The following is a 21,750-nucleotide window of genomic DNA, read 5'->3' as shown; positions in this document are numbered from 1 at the left end:
TAACTCCTGTCACTTTCAATGGAAGTTACTGTACAGCTAACTGATCAAACCCTGAGTCCAGGCATAACCTTCCAAATGACACAAATGCTTTTTTCCCTTCCTTTTCAAGATTATTGCCTGCTCTAATTATTTCCCAGTTTCAGCTACTGAGAGCACAGAACAGAAAGCCTTTTTAGCTTGCTTATACATACTTCTCCAGCTAAATGACTTACGATGTCTTTGGAGAAAGAAGGGAAGTCTATCTAGTAGGATTTATTTTCCTAAGTTAATATTTCAGCTCTGGCCAACCTTGTGAAGTTTCATTTTGTCTTCTTCCCCTTCCCCTTCCCCTTCCCCTTGTCAGGATAGCTATCTAGCCTGATCTCAGCAAGGCAAGAAGAGCAAAGGATTGCAGAGTTTGGTTCAATCCAGCAGTCCTGCTTAGTTCATCCTTACAATTTAAGGTCAGTGCACAATACAACCTTGGGATCCCAACCTCAAATAGGAGTTTCAGTCCAAAAGATCTTTAAGATAATGAGGTGCTCAACAATCAACGAATCGAGCACAAACTAAGCTCTTAAATAGTTTTGAAGGTTAATGCTGTTAAGCTCCTCTGACCACTGGGGATTAAATTGCTGTTAAAAATGCCTGCCAGGGTCACCACCTGGTATTCAGGCCTGCGAAGATGCATACCCCAGCCAATTAAGATGTACCACCAGAAGTATTTCCTCTCCGAAAAGAAGGAGATGACCAACAGGGTGTGAAGATACAGCCCTTCCACCAGCAGCCAGAAGAAGTTGGCCATGACGCAGTACTGGAAGAAAACCATCATGGCTTTGCAGCCTACCTGGAAGAGAAGAAAGGAAGAAACAGTGGTGATCTGTAGCACGTTTCCATTGTGAACACCCAAAATTCCCAGTAAACCTTGCTCTGTGTGCAACTCTGAGATGGCTTTTTTGCAGCCCTTGAAGTCCTTATGGGATATGTCCCATGTGAAGAGCCAAAAGTCCTGCAAAGCCTGCACAGGGACATGCTCTGGCTGCTTGGCAGGTGTTAACCAACACATGAGAATGCGATCCTGAACTGAGATCAAACCAGTGGCTCATTTATGGTGCAACCCACAGCATGATGGAGGTGATCTGAACTGGAGAAGAAACAAGAAGAAGTGATCGTTTTTTATGCTACTTTTGCCACCAAAGTCATTATCTTGATGGACATCATCTTGAGTGACTTGAGCATCATGGTCCCCCCATCATTCACATGGGGCTGCCTCCCTCAACCTAAGAAATGAAGTCTCTGGTGAACAAACTGATTACCCAGGTTAAATAAAAACACCAATAACGATAAAAAAGTAGCTCTTGAAAACAAAATCCAATTACAATCACCCCACGGCCTGGCTGCTATTACAAAAACTGAAGGGGTCTGACAAAGGACTCTGAAGAAAGTCAAGTCTACAAAGAATTAAGAAGAAAGGCTCAGTTAAGAAAAGTAAAAAGAAGAGGATAAGAAGAGAAAAGAGAGTAAACGCTAATGAGCATGAGCAGATTAGATTGCAATGGAAGGAGAGAGCTAAAGTGAGAAGGAGGACTGCTCTTCCTTGGAAAATAAATAATTAAACACAGCAACCTGCTGTGAAGTCCTCACTGCAGCTCAGAACTAACACTTACGGGTAATGGGAACAGTCACCTAAGAAAAGAAAAATGAGAAAAAAAATTGAATAGGAAACTTCTCTCCAGCACTCAACAGCCCTAACAACTGCAAAACACCTGAAGGTTGAAATCAGCTGCCCAAAGAGCTCTGTTAGCACCTGCCATTGCCCCAGCACCATTCTCCAGACTCATTTAGAAGAATGCATCAGTTGCATTGTTACTTATATTATTTATAATATATTTATACTGATATCCACATTGCTTAAGAAATGATGGAGATCTATTTCTGAGATGTTCAGAAATAGATACATTGTCTTCAGTGGGTCTGCTTGAGTTATACCCTGCTCTTTTTGGGCCAGGGCATGAAAATTTGATTAGCATCTCTTCCTCGGCGCTCTGCATTTGCACCATGGTGAATTTAGAGCAATAATTGATTTGCACGAGTGACAAGCTCACTCACACATCCCCCCGTCCTCTCTTCTGCTGAAAACAGTTGCTATGAAACGTGATGGTTTAAAAAAAAAAACAAAAATTAAAAAAAAGGCATAAAAAATGTTTTCTCGATGCCATATGTTTGGAGAGAGACTTGTCCCCACTGATTGCTCAGAATTAACTCACCCCTCCCCTATCACCCATTGGTATGTCGCACTGGGGTCCTCATGGGCTCCTGCTCATCAATCTATATGCACATAGCTGCCTGCTGCAAGACAGATGGCACAAACAGAGACTTGCTGCAGGGTGGCAATGAGGGAAAGTGGTGGCAGAGCAGGCACTTCACTCCCAGGCAGGGAAGGTAATACTGAGCTGAGCTGACAAGGGCTTGGGATGTGTCATCCTCCTCCCCAGGTCATCCCTCTGCTCTTTGTTCTTTCCCTGCCTCTGTGTGGATATGAGTGACACTCATTCCTTTCATCCGAAGCCTGGACCATCTGCAGCCAGTGGGGATTTGCTGGTGGGAGTGCACTCAGCAGCATTTAGGAGCTCCCGGGTGAGATGTGATGTTTAGGGGAGCAAAATTTGATGCATTTCAACCATATGCTCCTCAAACGTGGATTTGTTTTGCGGAATGAATTTTGGGGATTCCTTTCTGGATGGGTATGATGAAGGAATGGCAGAGGCACGAGGTTGGAGCATGTCTAGAATCACAGAATCACAGAATGACCTGGGTTGGAAGGGACCTCAAGGATATTAAGCTCCAACACTTCTGCTACAGGCAGGGCCACCAACTTCCACATTTAATACTAGACCAGGCTGCCCAGGGCCCCATTCAGTCACAAGATATATGGCTATTTGAACAGTTGCTAATATCGTAGGCATTTTTCACTTAGCATAAAAAAAAAAAAAAAAAAAAAGATATATTTATGCATCAGAGTGAGCACAGGCTGATAATGTATTGCAGTATGAGGTCCTCTGTGACGTGAGGATGTCCTGCACTGGAACAGATTTGGGTGCCCTGGCATGGACCAAGCCAACACTATCATAGAATATGCTGAGTTGGAAGTGGATCATCAGGGAGCTTATAGTTACAGAATCATCAAGGTTGGAAAAGACCTTCAAGATCATCCAGTCCAACCATCACCAACAGTACTCACTAAACCATGTCCCTCAACACAAAGCTGTATAACCACAATAGTACACAATAGTAAAGCTATGTAACCACAAGCTGACTCCATAGGTAGGACTCTGACAGTTGATACCTACAAGGTCATCTTTTTCACTTTTTTCAGCCAGTGCAGATTCAGACAATACAGTCAAGAACATCCAAGGTGTGATCTGCCTCATCCACAGAAAAAGGACAGCAGATGTATTGTAAAAATACCTCTTTCCCCACCAACTAGAGAGGGAACATGGAGAGACCAGCTCAGCTGGAGACAAAACCAACGCATCAAGCACCACCCACAATGATTTCTGTCTTACAAATTAACTGCCTGGGATTCTTGCTGTCTTTACTTTTGCTGGGTTGGTTGCCAGACCAAATATCCCTAAGAGATGCACTTCTACTGCTGACTGCAGTGCTGTTCTTCCCTTGAACCTTCTCAGCCAACCAGCTCAGTGACACATTCAGAAATCAGCCCTTCCTGGCTTTTGAGACACCTCATCCTTATTACATGTGGCACTTTGTAATGGGTCTCTCCCCTTCTGATCAATTACATTCAGACTCAGAACGGCTGTTACTTTGCTGGGAAGCAAAATCCCTGTTTATCCAAGCTGCTTTACCCTTTAGGTGACAGGCACTAGGCAGAGATGAGCCATACCATCTCACAGAAGAATTCCTTCATAAAGATCAGACCCCATGACACATCAGTGTTGAAAGATCAGTAGGAATGATGTTTAGAAAAGACATTTTCAGCATTAAAAGAAGCATTACAACACTGCTTGCTTGATTTTCCCCTCCTCTACCTCATTTGCAACCCCATCTTTCTCTAGGTGGCTTGCACTACTTGTGTCCACGTGAGATGTTGTAGTGAGATTGTCTACCCAGCCTTTGTTGAAGTCTTACTGACTCAAGAGGCTCCTTTCTTCTTCCCATCTTCAGGACTACATCAGCCACAACCTATTTGCTTTTTCCATGAAGGTCTCCTCCATTTACTCCTATGCTGCTAGCCACCAACTACAGAAACCAATTCCTCCTCCAGTTAAGGAGGGACAGAAACCTTTTTTACCCAGACAAGCACTTCTGTGCTTCTCATTAAATCCATCATAATCAGTAAGATAATTTCATCTTAATTATTTCAAAAGTTTATGTGAGGGTGAGATAAGGCATACCTTATGGCTACTGCATGGGCCAACCCTCCCTTGCCTTGCCGTGGCCAACCATCTATGTTGCAAGCATCTGCATGCAGGGCTCTGAGGACTATATGAAAAGGAGACAGTGCAAAATTAATCTGCTTATAAGTAGGCTGTTTATGATCTTGTAAGCACTGTCAGGTATTGTGTTGGGCCTTCATTTACTGCTCCACAAGGAGTAAGATCTTCTGCAGGCTCTTATCATTTTCCTAAATGATGTACAATTGGGATATTCACAGGCATTTCCCTGTTCACTGCAGGGAAGTTGGACTCATATGACCTTTAAGAGTTCCTCCCAACTCAAATGATTCTAAGTTTGCCCATCACAAAGAATCCTTAAAGGTGCTGAGCTAGTAAGCAATCAAAATATCATAGAATCATAGAATGGCCTGGGTTGCAAGGCTCATCCAGTTCCAACCCCCTGCTATGTGCAGGTTCACCAACCACCAGACCAGGCTGCCCAGAGGCACATCCAGCCTGGATGGACATACCTTACATATTGTTCTGCATGATCATCCTGAAGGACACAAGGAAGGAAGTATTTTCAAATGCAGACACATCTTTGAAATCAATTTCTATTACTTTTCATTGCAGATGTGCAGAACACATGTATCAAGCTGCTTTCTGGTCACAGAGTACTTAGCATTCCCATTTAGCATGTATATCAGAGTGAATGTCTGCTTTCTGGACAGGAACCAGACCTATGACTTTCAAAGCAAGGATCCATGTCACGTGGGGCATATATATTGCCCTGCTAGACAAATCTGCTGTGAGATCACATTGATTTAGATACTGAGAAGAATAATCTGAAAGCTAACAAAGAAATAGAGAAGGTAGAAGAGAGTGCATTTGCTTTGTAAGAGAACACCTTGCAGTCATGTTAGGGCAAATATTTAATAAGCCTTTGATACTTAGGAACGCAGCCAGTCCTTCCAAAAAGGAAAGGGTGAGCAGGGTGGTTAGACTGCTGGAGTGATGCAAAGAAGTATGCTTAGCTGAGAAGCTGGGCAGAGATTTTAGGATGTCAACAGAGGGTCAAATTGAAAGTTTACTGTAATGATGGAAAAAATAACAGGGCTACTCAAAGCCAGCACGTAGCACAGAGCTCATGTCCTACAATAGCTGCAAAAAACATAGCCCACTTTGTCAACTGGTAGGAAAAATGTACTCAAGACACAAGCAGGCTTTCTGAGACAGATGCAGAAGAGCATGAGAGTGGAAAAGACAAGGCTGACCAATGACCGCAGGCTATCAGGCTCCGCACTTTATACTTTAATGTTAGTCCTGAGAAATAGATTTTTCTCATAAAACTGATGTAGCAACTAGCTGAGTCACCTGGAGTAATGCAGTCCAGATGCTGGAGGCAGTGATTAACAAGGAGTTGAACATGTTGCATTAAATACACATATATCCTACCTGCCAGTGGTATTAACTCTGTGCAAGATATTTCTGTTCATTAATAATTGCTAAGGAATGAAATTCTCAACCAGCTCCTGAATTTTTCTAGCTCAGTATAAGCAGCTTAGTTGGACAGGAGTTGATCTAAGGAGGTTTTACTGGAGGTACACACACAACGCACACGTGTGCATGCACTAACCTACTGGGAATGCAACAAAACTCAACATCAAGAGGTCAGTTAACTTCACACTAACACTGCTGTGCACCAGAGATCACCACTGCACTAGCACACGTCTCCATCTGCTTCTTTACCAGGGATACGGTGTGTTATGGTTTAGGATTTGGGTTAAAGAAGTATCTAAATCTGGACAAAGAAGTACAAAGGGACATTCTCCCACTTCACACACTGTATAGCTGGCTTGGGAACATGTCCTGATGTAAACATTCTGCCTGACTCCCATTGCCCCAAGCGTGGGTCTCTCCAATGGGTGACCTGATCTGTCCCTCACCATGTGTGACCACTCTTGTGCAAGGATGTGACCCCCTTTGCAGTCCCTATAATTTATTCCTTGCATCCTCAACTCTTCATCCTCCTACAGTGCGTAACAGAACTTGAGATGTTAGTGACAGGGCATCAAGACATACAGTCAGCTTAAAGATATTTTCATGTCGTCACGTGCAATCCTGGATAACACTGAAGCTCCTGAGATGGTTTGTGGAGGTGGAACACTGCCCTCAGCCCAGTCCCTACTGCCTCTGGCAAAAGCATGGGCTCAGTTTCATCTCAATCCATCATGAAATGTGGAGGCCTCTGAATCTCCTTTAAAGTACTTGGGTCTGTTCACCTGGGCTACCACCACTGAAGAACAAGGAACAGATTTACACAGACATCTCTGCAGGTCTCTTCGACAGGAGATAGATGAAAGCTCATTTTCTCAGTGATAGATTTATCCAGCACTTTTCTTTTATGCTGTCCAGAGGACATGACCTATCTGAAAGGCTGGGTGTTGAGTGACTTGTGTAGAATTTGCCCACAGCAACAGCTGTCCTTCTCCCCAGTCTGGTCAAGGAGGCTTCCCTGATCTTATTTAAAAGCTTCTTTATGGGTCCTGTTTCCAAGACCTGTCAGGAAGACAGAGTAGCAAAGAGCAACACCTCCTGCTATGTTGATGGTGATCCCCAGCCACAGGGATCAGCCTTGTCCTAAATCTCCATATTTACAATGCCATTTTAGATGCTGATGCCTTAATCATAACTAAATCCAGGAGTTTTGAGCTGATTCCTGCCCCACATGCCTAAATCAGACTGAATCACATTCCAGTTCTTCTTGTGTTGAGATGCCCACCTTAGCCAAGGCACAATGCCATTTGTGATGAAGATGTAATAACCAGATAATTATTCTGCTTGGTGATTATATTATCTGATTAATTCCTCTTCTCGCTATTATCTGAACACTGGAATTCATACAGTTAATCAATTACCAACCATTTTATAACCTAAATATTGCATGCCACTGTGTGTGTGTTTCATGGAGATGCCAGGATAGACTTAGTTTCCATACATGCTTTCGTTCTTCATGGAGTACCTACTTTTCCTTTTAATTTTACTTTTATTACATATGGTTTCTTGCTTTCAAAATAACAAAAATAACCTGATAGGAAGAGTAGATAAACCATATTGGCCTAGGTACTGCCTCTCTTAAAAAAGGAAGAGTAAAGATGGTGTGAGCTTTTCCCTAGGAAGATGTTGCTCACAGGCATTGTTTACAGGAAACAAAAACTCTTTTTCCCATCCAAATGGGTCTTTTTGTTCCAACTAGAGGCTAGAACAACCTTCTTTTAGAATTCGACCTCATAAACAGAGCACAGGTGGTTTTTCAATAGTGACTGCTGATCCTGGCTTAGATGTCTCATGAGTAGGTAGCAAAGACATATTAATAGCCTCAAATTACTTCCTGTCTCATTCCCATGCTTAAGGCTCTTATATTTTCATTATTTAGTTGGCTCTGACAGAAGAATGGAAAACTAGACAATCTTTGGGGTCCCTTTCAGCTCAAGCCATTCCATTAACAGAGAAGCCATTTCCAGACATCAACTTAGCAAACTGAAAATGCAAATATCTATCTGTTTTCTCAGCCTTCTGCTATTGTGTCTAACCTTCTGCAGAGACAATTAGGGTGATGGTCTGACCCTACAGAGGGCAATGGCAAAATCCTTGCTGATTTCAGGGCTTGAGGCCAGAGACCCAATTTGCAAAACATCTGCATGACAATTGGAATCTTTGAAAGAAATAAAACAGCTTATTACTGGGTGATTCTGTTTCTCTGAAAATGAGCCCTTAGGTCAAGCCAATTTGCTGAGCAACAAAAGAAATTAAAGGGAAAGACGAAGTGTTAACTTACCCTGGGCACACTCAGCGTTTTGTGTAAGGAGAAGAAAAAAAAAAAAAACAAATTGGAAACAAAACCAAACAAGACAGGCTAGAGCAAAACCATTGCTTTATCTCTCCCTTCTCTTTAATTGCAGTTGTAGCCTAGATTCATAGAGGTTGCTTGGGTAACCTCCACTCCTCCTTCCCTATCAGGGAGTCTGGAAAGCAAGTCATTTTAAATACTAAATTGGTGCACTAATGATTAGTTCTGCAAGCTTTCCTGGGAGATGCACGGACATTTTGGGTGCTGAATCCTACCTGGCAGTACATTTGCCTAAAGAAATTCGACCAGAGAAATTCTTAAGAAGGCATTTTGATAGAAACAATATGGATCCTGATTGGAATGTTCAATCTTCAGTTTGTGAGGGCCTAAATTATCAAGTTCAAAGGAATTATTCATCTATCAGGAATTAAAACAATGAAAAAAAAAGTCTTTAAAAACCTAATTTTACATCTTGATGATGGACCCTTCAGCTCCAGCTGCCCTGGAGGCTTCAATACTACATCAACTCTATCAAATGCATGGCAGGTGGATGGACATAACTGAATTCAGAAATGGCTCATGATCAACATCTGTCTCAGGCACAAGAATAAGATGCCTCAAGGGATAAGATGCCTCAAACACAAATTTTCCCTGTTAACATGCTGCTTTGCATCAATGATGCCCCAGAAACATCTAAGAGTGCTCTTAAGCCGTAGCAAGAGCAAATTAATTCAATTTACCTTAACCTTCTTTCCACTAGGTCACAATGCATTACATTTTCATATGTCCATCATTGCCTAACAGCACACACTGGACTACTTACCCTGTGTCATCTGTCACAAGCCAATTTATTAAGCCATTATAACTGGATTTGTGTCCAGGCTTGTTGATTTGTCATCACTTTCATACAGTAGAAATGCTATTTCGAGACTGATGAGCTGAGCTGCACAACTGCACGCATGCACACACATGCTATTTCATCAAGCTACATCTTGCCTGCTTCCAGTGTGACGTGGAAAGATGGGCAGAGCAGAAAGACACCACTTAGTTCAGTTTCATTGTCTCTTTCCTCTGCTACCATACCCACGTGCATCGAGGCTGGGATGCTATTGAACTTGTATAGGAGTCATTTCTCTGGATTGAGTACCATTGGTCTAGCAGTAGCCAAACCAATATGGCCCCCAAAGTCCCACAAGGTAACTTTGATTTCCTTTCGTGCTTTCACTTCCTCAATGCCAGCTGAAAGCCAGCTGAAAGCAGTGAGACATTTAAAAGTTCGTCTTTGCTTACACGGAAGTTACATAATGCAAACTCTAATTTCTGTGCTTCCAACCCAGCAAAGAACGGCAGGGTCAGACCCTCAGCTAGCAGAAACCTTGTGGACTTCATTAAAATAAATGGAACCATAACAGCTTACTCCAACAAAAATGCAGTCCACGTGACTGCACTTTATGCCTAGCCCACCTCCCACACAGGCCTCCCCAAATACAACACGGTTGAAATCTGCAGGAAGCTCTTATTTCTGCTTTAGCTCACAGAAGAAGCAAGTTTAAGCCCCGTGACTGTGATACTCAAGGCTATTTAAGCATTTTTCTTCTGCTGAGTTTAACAGGGGTTATGTAACTGACAGGCTTTGAGGGCCTGGACCTTTCTATTTTGTCTCTAGGAAATATTAGTTTGATTTTTTGGTGGGGGGAAGGGAGGGTCTTGTGAGTGCTTGTAAGATGGTGATTAGCTCTAGCTGGTCTAGCCTCTGTGTCAGATGACTCACAGTTGAGTTCAGATGTAAAAATAGCATTATCTTGGTAAGTGGGGTAACTGTCCCTATTTCATGCTCATCAACTTGAGAATGATAACAGCATTTCTGAACATGTCTTCAGTGATAAGGAAAGTAAAGCACAAGTTACCAGCTAAAGGGAGAAGGTGATCAGAGTTTTAATAGTACCCTTATTGGCAATACTGCATTGCTCTGAGGTGCTAGCAATTGACTGAGGCGTAGCTGATAAGGTCACTTTTTCAAAGGCAGTTCCTGCTTCAGAGCTCTTCTATAATCTAAATTTTCCAAGAGAAAAAGAGAAATCTAGGGGATAAATAATCCAAGCAGAACCACATAAAACCATGTTAGAGCCTGGTCTCCAAGGTCTGGACCCTCTCAAGGGTTGCAAGATATCAGCAGACCAAGGAGCAGAAGGGGCATGACCCAAAGTCTGGTACTTTCAACCTCAAGAAATGGATCCCCAAATCCACGAACATTTCTCACCTACCCAGTCTGGCAAACCCCCAGCCCCTGTGGCCACCCATGTCTTCCCTTCCCACAATGATGATGCTTGACCTTCAGTTTCTCTGACACTCAAGGTTTCCTTCATTCTTCATTGCCTCACATGCCTCCTTCTTCCCAAACTCAGACCTCAAACTCATGCTCCCTTCTTACACATCCTTTGGCAGAGGATCAGCAATGAAAGCTGCAAGAGTGCCAGGCACAAACTGCTGTCTCACCAATCCAGAAGGAAGTTACTGTTTGCCAGCAGCTCCACAGTAATTACTTGTGTGTGTGCCCTCTCCCTTTGGCATGGATTAGATGGCTTATGTCTCTTTCATAGCCATCACTGGTGACTTGTACAGGTACAGACCTCTGCTGTTCTAGAAGAGATGATGAAACTACATTCCTGGGTGGGGTGTTTCTGGCTAGCTCCAAAATCTAAACAAGAATGTAAATAAGTCTAAGTGGTTAGATAGCCTCTTCCCATGCTCACAGCTACTGCTGCCCATGGGCAGTAAGCTCCCCAAACTTCTTTATAGCCACTCATTGCTTTACAAACTCTTCATTTATTGCATTTGCCAATAAATCCTCAGATCAACCGTAGGACTGATTTTCTAAAAGCACATGAATGCTTTATTTTTATGCTTTTTTTTTTTTTTTTGAATGCTTATGTTTTATTTTTAGTTCTACTTACTTTGAGTAACCTGGTCTGGTGGGAGGTGGTGTCTCTGCTTATAGCAGAGGGGGTTGGAACTAAGTGATCTTAAAGGTCCCTTCCAACCCAAACCAGTCTATGATTCTACTTTTGGCTAGTATGTTTACTATTAGGTCTTGGTTAATTAAGGAGTGTAGCTTTAACCTCTTTCTTCTTCTCCTCTGTCTCTTTAACCTCTTTGTTTCTTCTTCTCCTCCAATCTCCTTTCCATTTTCTGGTCCTTTTTAGGAGTGCCTCAATACCTTTGGTGAAGTGAACCTTAAAATGCTGGTGTGAGATCTGAAGGAGAATTGGCAAACACACAATGACCCCATTCCTTCTCTCTGCTTTCTGGTTGTTTTTGTTTGTTTGTTTTTAAATACTTCATATTATTTACAGGAGCATTCTCTGGTTATTTTTCTTCCCCTGTCATTTTCTTTGCAGTGAAGGTTAGGCTGTAACAGTGATCGCAGTTATGGGGACAGCAGCAGATATGGAGATAGCAGATAGTTTTAAGGATAATGTTTCATTACCAAGTAGATGGAAATCTCTTCCTCTCACCTAATAGTAAAAAAATAGTAGACCAAGGAAATTGGAATGTTAGATTTGTGTTGTGGCAGCAGCATCAGCAGAATCTTAAGAAGAAACCAAATGCTGTCAAAAAGCTCAGAAAGAAGAAATGAAGCCATTTCAGTGCCCATCCCCTGAAGCCATTAAGGTGGTTCAAGTCAGACACGAGTGGAAGAGCATAGAGGGAAACAATCCACGTGAGCAGTGGTTGTTCCTTTGCTCCCTGTGCTGATCCTTGGAGTGAAACCCAACTGTAATGCTACCTATTTGGTGGGAAGCAAGAGAGTTTCCTTCACCCTAAACAGTCAAGCAAAACTGAGCAAAAAAGTGGGCTTCACATTTGGCCTTATTTGTACAGCAGGACAGACTTTAAGGCCTTTCCTTATCTCAAGCAGCATCCTTGTACTTGGCTAGTCTGAGAAATCAATAGATGGTTTAGAGTTGTGCAGGAACGGGCTGAGCTTCTGAAACAGTGTTAGTTGATTCACACATTTTGGGGCCTGACCCAACTCCAATTAAAGTCAAGGGGAAAATTCTCATTGTGTACAGACAGGATTGTGCCAGGCTGTTTGTCCAAGCCAGTCAGCCAAAGTTCATCGAATGCCAGTCCACGATGCTGGAGAGAGGGAGTAGACATCCTTTCATCAATTTGGCCTGAGGGAACTCATGTTGAAAAATGAATTTTCCATTCTGAAAGTACGAGACATGTACAAACGCTCACTATTGATAAGAGTCCTGCCCTCCTTTGCAAATGGTTTCTCTTTGGATTTGATTGTCTGACTGGTATGCAGAAGGACAAAGAGAAATGATCCCTCCTTTGGCTAGATCCTCAGCAAAGGCAAATTTGCAGAGCTCAAGAAAAGTCGGTCTGAATTCAATCTGCAGAACTGGATCTTTGTTTATATCAAACTGTTGGCTTCTTTGTCTTTAGCTAGGCTGCAAACACAAGTTTTACAATCCAGCTATTACAATCATGAAACTAAACCAAATCTTAGCTATAAAAGCACAGGAACAGATCAAATGGAAAGACAAGCAAAGCATTCAAGTCAATCCTTCTGCCATGTTTGCAACTTTGGCTACTGAGCTTAATATGGCATTTTCCAGAGAGAAGTAAAGAGGAAGACAGATGCTAAGACGGAACTTCAGAAGGTCTAGAGAAAGCTAATGTGAAAAGCTAGAGTTTGTTAGGAGGCCTTTTTAGTCTGGCAGTGAGAAAAAGAACACAGAAGAATGCAAGCAAATACAGACTGGAAAGTGAGGCAATTTTTCATGCAGTCTGATGTAACCACTGGATGCAGTGAAGCTGCATGTGGTGAGTTTTCCATCAGAAATGATTGAGTACTGAGACAGAAAGCATTCTAAAAGAATTGGAACAAACAGTTACTGGAGCAGTCAGGATGGGTGATACCACAGAATCTCCTAACCTGATGATATCTAAATCTGGATGCTTAAAGCCTGTATTCACTAATGCACTTGAGCATATGCCTATCTGTAAGAAATTTAAGTCATCGTGATGTTTCAGTTTCACACTATCACAGACATACCTTCTAACTTAGGGGGATGACAGAGAAACTACTGACTGCTGGTTCCTTGGGCAAGTAGCTGCATATGTATGTGGCCATAAGATTTCTCTACTGTTTCTATCCCTCTAAAGTACCCAGGGTCCTCAGTAGTGCTTTGTTTCCCCCTGGAAAACCCCACAGTGCTTTAATAAAACTGTCTTCTAAAGGTCAGTCTATGTGTTGCCACATGAGACAAAGGATCCCCTTTGTGCCTAAGAGTGGACCTAATTGATTTGGGCCTTTCCTTGTAGCAGCACAAAGGTCTTGGGCCACTTTGCATTGGTTGTGGGATCACTTGTAGGATCATTAAATCATAGAATCATCAAGGCTGGAAAAGACCTCCAGTCCAATCATCCAGCCACCACACACACCTCAACAATCAGCATCCAGTGCAGGTTGCATGTTGTGATGGCTCAGTGATTGCATTGGCCTTGATTACCTGAAATGCTTACTGCCACATTCTCAGCCTTTGTGGCCTGTAGACAAACCTAATTTTTTGGGGTATTTATGCTGTACTCAATGGTAATGGTTGGATATAACAATCTTGAAGGTCTTTTCTAACTCAAACGATGCCACGCAGGTCACAGAGAAAGTAATGCCTCCTATTTATTTCCATGGAAACTACCTGCATGATTCTCTGAATCTGTGATTGTATTATCCCGAAGTATTTGACTTTAAAATGCCTCAGAATTCACTTTGTAACTGAAATTTCCCACACTATACAAAATGAAGTGGAATTGAAATGCTACCGCACAAAGCCAATGAAGGTAGGTGCTTTTGTCCTTTTTTCCTCAAAGGAACTAAGTGCAGCACTTTCTTCTAATAAAAGATGGTTATTGCTTTGGTTCTCCCTTCTTCTAAAACAGTATAGTGGTGACAGCATTCAGCAAGATGAACTGCTTGTTCAAATCTCACTTCAGACTGAATGAGCTCAAGGCCAATATCTTGCATTATCAGTAGAAACATGAAACCTTCCATAGATCCTTTATCAGACCCTAGGTATATGAACTAGTTAGCACCCATATCCCCCAAGGCAAAATTTTATCTTGCAAGTTCAAAGCACAAACAACACAATTATTTCACCTAGCTCAAGCCAACCAAACACCGCCAAACCCAACATTAACACAACAGATTTTATGTCTCCAAGCAAATGAATGCTAGGAGAGGCACTGCAACTGCATTTCATGTAGGTATGTTTTCCCTACAACCGAAAACGTTTACCAGATTGTTGGGTCAAGTTGTGTGCAGATTCTACAAGGGTAAGTTCAGCCCTGTGTATTGGAGACAGATTGTCCCACATACTTTTGTAGCTCTTCTGGAAGACACAGCCATTAACCCTGAACTGGCATTTACCACAAAAAATCCTCTGCTTGGGAAGAAACACACACAGTGCTGGTAGCCACGATCTGCCTGAAAGCACCCTGACTTCCAGGAACTGCAGATTCCACAGGACAACATCCAGTGTTTATGCACAGAAGTGTTTCAGCAGACACTTCTCACACCATTTTCTGCAATCATGCCTCGGCCATGACCCGGTACAAACTGCCACAGGGGTGAGAGGTTACGTCAAACTCCACGGCTCACTGGGTTCTTGGCTCCTCTGCCAATTAGCACTGGCAGTTATATGTGGCAGCAGACACCGGCCAATTGTTCATCCCAATTTCTATGTCACTGCAGCCATTCACGGGCTTTCACAATGAAGCCCCATTGCTTAAGGATACAGATTCCAGTGAACCACAGAGGGAAAATAAAAATGGAGAGTGGTATGTGGTCACTGCAATGGGAATGTGTTGTGCTGTGGATGGTTCTCAGGGAAACTCTGGGAGTGTGACACACTTTGATATGGATTGGGAAATGCTCACGCAGAAAGGCCATTATACCAGCAGGGATGGCACTTGGGGTACTGATACAGAAAGGCAAGGAAGAAACTGGGTGGATAGCAAAGACAGTCTTTTCTGTTGCATTATGATGCAAACATAAGTCCAAAAGAGATCCTGCTGGACTGCTGTGCCCAGTCACCTGCTATTACCAGCAAGTAGATCATCTATTATGATGAATTTATTACAGAGTATTTAATTTAATTTAATTTTTGGATGACTTTTGATCAACCTAAGGACTGGAACTCGATGACCTTTAAAGATTCCTTTCAACCCCAGTCATTCTATGATGCTGTGATCACACCTCCCTGTTTAGAAGATTAATTCATGACTAGTGTTCTCTTGCATCACCAGAGCTCTTAGATAAACAGCTCTTCTCCCACCTTAATGTTAACTCCAGCTGATTACACTGAGTTTAAAAGCAGGGAAAACGTACCAACTCCTTTATTCCCCTCCTTTATCATCCCAGTGGGGAAATCTCACCATTATACAGTTAGCGTGGAACAGAGATCCAGATGAAAAACAGACAGTTATGTCTCTATATAGATTTCCTGCCTAAAATCCTGCAGGGACCTGGTCAGTGCAATCAGAGGAGCCCAAAGAGCCCTCCAGCTCACAGAGGAGCCTTCTTCAAAGTGAGGTGGACAGCTCACAGCTCCAGCAAACCTATTAATTAGATCTCAGCTGACTATGATTGCATTTAACGAACATAGATCACGTATAGGTACTGCCCTGCAGATATCTCAGAGGAGTTATCTGACTCTGGATCTCTTACTATCACTGAGGGGAAAGGCTTTATTAAATCCTTAAGCCGACGACCGAAAGTCTTCTTTGACTGGGACATCCAACAAATTAATCCAAAACCCTGCTTGCTTACTTCATGCCCTTTAAATTAAACCTCATCAATCAGGTTTTTGTTCCTCTTCAAATGAGAAAAAAAAAACTGAAGTCTTCCCAAGATAATGTTTCCCATCCATTTGCCTTCCCATCCAAGGCAGTTTTTGGTGCACAGTTTAAGAAGCACAACAGAACAAAGCGGAAAATTCAATATACACAGCTACTTACTGAGCTCACAAAGCAATGTTCAGGTTCTCCGCTTTCAAACAGGATGACATCTTTTATGAAGACTGCGATGGCTCTCATTATAAAGGACATGAAGAGGTGCATATGAATATAATTTCGAGTACAGTGTAGTTTTCTGTTGGGAAGAGACGAAACAACATTTCTGAATAGCGTGACTTCTCTAAAACGTTATTTATCTATTTACATGTTTCTTCTGCTGAGATACAGACTTACAATTAAACATCAGAAACCCCGAGACAGACAACGTTTTGATGTAATACACAGCAAATCCACTTAAGCCCTTTAAAAGCCACAGAAGACGTGACATTCCATATATCTGCGGCAGCACTGCTGCTTTTCCAATTCTGAGAAAAAAGGTCAAAACACAGAATGATGGAAAAAAGGTCCATTGTACCTCTTTCCATTGGAAAAGCGAGGTTTTTGACTCAGTAATGTGTGTTCATAAGAAAGGTCTATTTTCTACAGCATGCTCGTACCGTAATAACCCTTTTCAAAGCAAAATGTTTCTTCAGGAGGAGAGATAAATTCTTAGCAGCAGCTGCTGCCCAAATGAACTCATACTGCAGGCATTCTGTAGCAATGGGGATAATATTTTCACTTAAAAATGACCAATTATTCATTGTTTTGCTGTTTTTGCCATATATTTAAAGAGCACTATAACAGGAGGTTGCCTCATGCATAGACTTGTTTGACAGAGGTACCCAAACACAGTTGTCTGAATCCAGGATCAACAACAGGGACTGAGGATGAATTCAGCTGCCAACACTTAGCCACCCAAAGCCATTTAATTTGCTGTACCGTATCTCCACAAGGACCTGGGATGGAGCTCATGCTCTTACCTGAAGAGGCATAAAATGATCATAGCAGCTGTGAGAGCAATGAGTGATAAGGTATGTCCGATGGTATAGCCGGTCTTGACTGTGCCATAGAACGCCGTTTGCTAAGGGGAAGGAAAGAAAGAAAAACAGACTTTCAAAGAGCTGCCAAAATCCACCTAAATACACCATTGCTGAGCTTGTTCTGACCTCCTTCCTGAAGTGAGTCCCACTCCATTCTCTTAAAAAATTCTCTTTAAAATCATATCCAGTAGAGAACACAGACTCATAGAATGGCCTGGATTGAAAAGGAGCACAATGCTCATCCAGTTCCAACCCCCTGCCATGTGCAGGGTCACCAACCACCAGACCAGGCTGCCCAGAGCAGAACATGATTCAAACACAGCTGGTGTGAATAAGAAGAACGTGTCTGGATCACACCAAGACCAGTTCACAGCTACATGAGGGAAAATTGCAGAGGATGGAGTCTGAATTTGACACTTGCAGAGACAGCTACATGGTTATAACCTTGTGAAACAAGAACAGCTTATGTTCACTTAAACAGTACTCTGAGTACTCTGAGTACGATGAGCCTCGTTACACGAAGGGAATTTTAGGGACAGAACTGGTCTGGGTTTGCTTTTGTGGAAGCGAAACATTGTGTTTTACTAAGAAAAAAACAAACCAACTTAAGATGTTCTCACTGAGTGCACAGAAATATATTTTAATTTGCAAATTAGTCCATAGCTTTTCTCTTTGTCTGCACACAGAGGGATTCTCTGGGCATGGAGCACCACAGAATTTAAATCCAACAGTGAATCCTGGTATAAATAAAACGAGGAAACACAGCAGCAAGATTTTTAGTTCTCCTAAGGCTTTCCAGCAACACTCTAAATTAGTATATTTCGATTTTCAGCTGAAAAAGAAAAGTTTGTTTTCAAACATTTGTTTTATCACTGTTTGTGTTTTTTTTTTACTAATTTAAGATTTTTTAACAAGAATCTTACTCAGTAAAGAGTGTTTTCCCAGATAAAATCTAATTTTCCTAGCCCTTGATTGATCCTTTTCTACCTTCCTTGCCACCACTTTCTGTTAAATAAAACAAACAAAGCCACAAAAAACCATACTGATGGATAATCCAACGAACCTTATTTGGGAAAACACTCTTGACTAACAGTAAGGACTGACATTTCTACAGGTTATTTTCATAGGCCTTGACAAGCACTAGGTGCTTTCCAGGACCAGCGAAGCTGTGATGCAAGGTAATCCTCTAGCATTTACACAAGCCAGTTTGGAGGGGTGTTAACACAGATATTTCAGAGTGCTGGGGTTAGACTGGTCATGTCTGCTTTGCTTCTTGGACCATGGATCTCAGAGATGGATAAAAGCAGAGTGTCCTTATAGGCTTGTTAAGTGAATCTACATCACTAAGAAATTTGGGTCATAATTCATAGTAAGGGCGTTAGGTCATTGGATCTACCTGATACAGTGATGGAGTCTGCCACATGTACCCATGCCTCACCCACCTGCAGAGCATGCAGGGATGCTAAACTAAGCTTACATGAGAACTAGCTTCCTTCCCTTCTGAACAGTAGCCTCTATGTTTGACTCTTGGTAAATTGAATTAGGATGTGAAATATTCACCTTCATAAGTGCAAAGGAACAGGAACATTGATACTAAGTCTTCCAGTAGCCCTGCACATAGGCTTGATTTGGGATAGCATCACATGTGCTGAAGTCATCTGAGTTCTTCCTCAGAAATGCAGATTCTCTTTCTTTGGCAAGAAACGTGGGGTTAGTATGTTTTTATTGCCTTCACATAGAGCCTACAGGGATGTTTGGGTGGCTTCTCTCTGACCAGATGATGGGGAAGCTGTGCATCACATCTGATAATGGAACAGAAAAACAACCCCCCATTTCCTAATATGCAGTTTTTCAGAGTCAGTCTGGAGAGGGAATCATTAACATTGCAGAGATCATCAGCACAATATTTTGGTGCCTATGTCTGCTTCCTAAGGACTGCCAGAATTCACAAATAAATTTTTACACACACTCTTTATTTGTTTCTCATATTTTCTTGCAGTTTCTGGTATAAGTGGTATAGGTTTTAAGCTCATGAAGCATTTTAGGCATGGATGATGATCAATCACATCCCATAGAGCCTGCTGTTCTTTTTTTTTCTATTCCTTTTACTTCCTCCTCCCTAGACTGACAGCCAATTCAACAACAATCCATTCTTCTTCACAGACTTGTACTGCATGTTCACCCCCCTCTGCCACCTTTCACACAAATTAGCTTTAAACAGCATGACAAAACCGTGGAAATCAAGAGAAAATAATTAAGAAAGAATTAGAAGAACACAATATATGCTCTTGAGGTAACATGGCGTTCTGGCAGTGCTGTAATTCATTGGGTCACCAAACCACATCCCAGGAATTCCCAAATCCCTTTGCAGATGGAAAATAAACTGGAGCTCTTGGGGGAGGGCCTTTCCAAGCAGACCTGTAATGATGGCTCTTAAAATGTGCAATCAGTGCCACTCAACTCAATGTTAGGAACAGGATACGTGGGATATGAAGTGGTGGCTGACCTTGAAGGCTCTCTCTTTGGTACATCTCTCTTTTTTTGTTGAGTGTGTAACCTTCCCTTTGCTATTTTCTGTATCGTATTACTATTAAGGCTGGTTAAGTTCAGCTCAGATTTTCTGTTAACAATTTGTGTGCCTTTGTAACGGGTGACCGTACACAAAGACCCCTCATCATAGACATTTACTTATTATTACCATGCAGTGTTCACCACCCTGATTTCTGCCATACAGTAGAAAAAGCAACAACAACAACAAACAAAGACAAAAACAGAAAAACAAATCAAAAAGCCCCATCATGGGCATAGTTTAACATCAATATATGATTGCAGAAAAAGAGCATGAGATTTTTTTTTCTAGCATGAGCTTTTTCTTGTTGAATATGGGAGAGCTATCATAGAATCATAGAATCCTTTCAGTTGGAAGGGACCTTCCAAGGCCATCAGGTTCCACTCACTGCAATGCACAGGGACACCCACAGCACCATCAGTGCCCAGAGCTCCGTTCCCTGACCTCGAGTGTCTCCAGGGATGGGGCACCACTGCCTCTCTGGGCAACCTATGCCTCACCACCCTTTCATATACAACATTTTCCTTATATCCAGTGGAAATCTTTTGGTTTGAAATCATTTCCCCTTAATAGAGGTACCGGTCTGATCTCAGGTGCTGAGATCCTGCCACTCTGCAGGAATTCAAAGGGAAGATTGGCTCTTTGGCGAGGCACTTCCCAGGAAGATCCCTCCTTTTCAAGGAATTAAAGTAGGAATGAAAAAGTAGAGGATCAGAAGGTGGTGTGGCTCTGCTATGTATCCCGGGTAAATCATGACATCCACCCATCCATCTGGGTTTACAGACCTCTTCCCCTGGTGTGCTGTTGGAATCGTATCCACAAGCGACGGCATACGGTGCAGGGTACACATCTGTCCAGCCCTGACTTGTGCAATTCCTGCTCACATTTCCTGGAAGAAAAAGAAACAGAAGATTAAAACAAGACACACTGGGCACGCTCTTAAACAAACGTTTGCCTTTTGTTAATTCAAATACCAGAGCACATTTCTTGTAACACGTGCAGTAAGTCTTATAATTTTCCTCTGTTAAAAAGTACTCATCTTACACAATGCAAACAAGAAGGACCAACTGGGTCATAAATTCAGTCTGCAGAAAATAAGCAGATTTTAAACTGAGACGTCCACAAAACACTCTTACAGTGGTAACATAATTCAGCTTGGACTTGGTTCCTCAGTTGTGGGCAATGCAAGGATATTGTTTGAGAACATTACTGTCTCCATTCCTGGAATTTTTTTTTTCACCTAACCAGCAAAGTGTTTAAATCTTTCACTTTGCTTGTGAGAAGCCAAGTGGTCACTTCCTTGCTGTGCAACAAAGTGGGAGAGCTGGGAACTGAACGCAATCCTCAAAGCCCAGACTTTGCCCACAAGACAAGCCCTGAGCTTTATTCAAATGTGATTCCCAGGAAATCTACTGTATTCTTGTTTGACGATGAAATGCTTCAAAATTTGGATACAAGGAAGAGCCAGTGACAAAATGTGTTGCCTGCTTTAACACGTACACAAGGCAGATGTTCCTCAACAAAGAATCGATCCACCAAAAAGTAAATTGCACCTCCTCTGATGACCAAACCATTCTTAGTCCATCTCATGTGAATCACACACTGTGCAGTCAACTTCCAAAATCGTACTTGTTGGCTGGTTGGCATTCCTTGGGTGTCATTTGTCACATAAAACTGCCCTCCATCCCTAACTGGAAAGCTGGTACAATAAACCAGAAGAAGCAAACGGTAAACAGTCAAAACTTGCTTACGACTTCTTAGATGAAGAATTACATCAGTGCAACTCAAAAGCTATGCAGACATTTCCAGAAATGGGGATCTTTGCACATGGGAATAATAAAACTACTGCAAACAGGAGAAAATCAGTTCTGCAGCCATGAGTCATGAAAACATCCAAGCATCACCTCCAGAAATTTCTGCCTATTGAATCATCTGAACATCTTCCTTACTATAGACCTGTCTCACTCTGACAGCAGCAGCAGCCTATCCCCTGACTTCATTCAGTTCTTG

The 21,750-nt window shown here is 42.2% G+C and overlaps 1 protein-coding gene across 1 annotated transcript in view; it reads right to left on the bottom strand.

Annotated features, from left to right (window-relative positions):
* LOC100303683 (vasoactive intestinal polypeptide receptor) overlaps window positions 1-21,750 on the bottom strand; it is a gene marked incomplete at its 5' end in the record, with an annotated part of 63,314 nt that overhangs the window by 13,880 nt on the left and 27,684 nt on the right. Inside the window, 6 exon segments of the mRNA NM_001303178.1 lie at window positions 673-826; window positions 16,255-16,387; window positions 17,112-17,212; window positions 20,526-20,528; window positions 20,531-20,544; window positions 20,546-20,629. Coding sequence (NP_001290107.1) covers window positions 673-826; window positions 16,255-16,387; window positions 17,112-17,212; window positions 20,526-20,528; window positions 20,531-20,544; window positions 20,546-20,629 — 489 coding nt within the window.

Source organism: Meleagris gallopavo, chromosome 6 (genome assembly GCF_905368555.1).
Source record: "Meleagris gallopavo chromosome 6, MGAL_WU_HG_1.1, whole genome shotgun sequence".
Lineage (NCBI taxonomy): Eukaryota > Metazoa > Chordata > Aves > Galliformes > Phasianidae > Meleagris > Meleagris gallopavo.
This window is presented reverse-complemented; position numbering and strand designations above follow the sequence as displayed.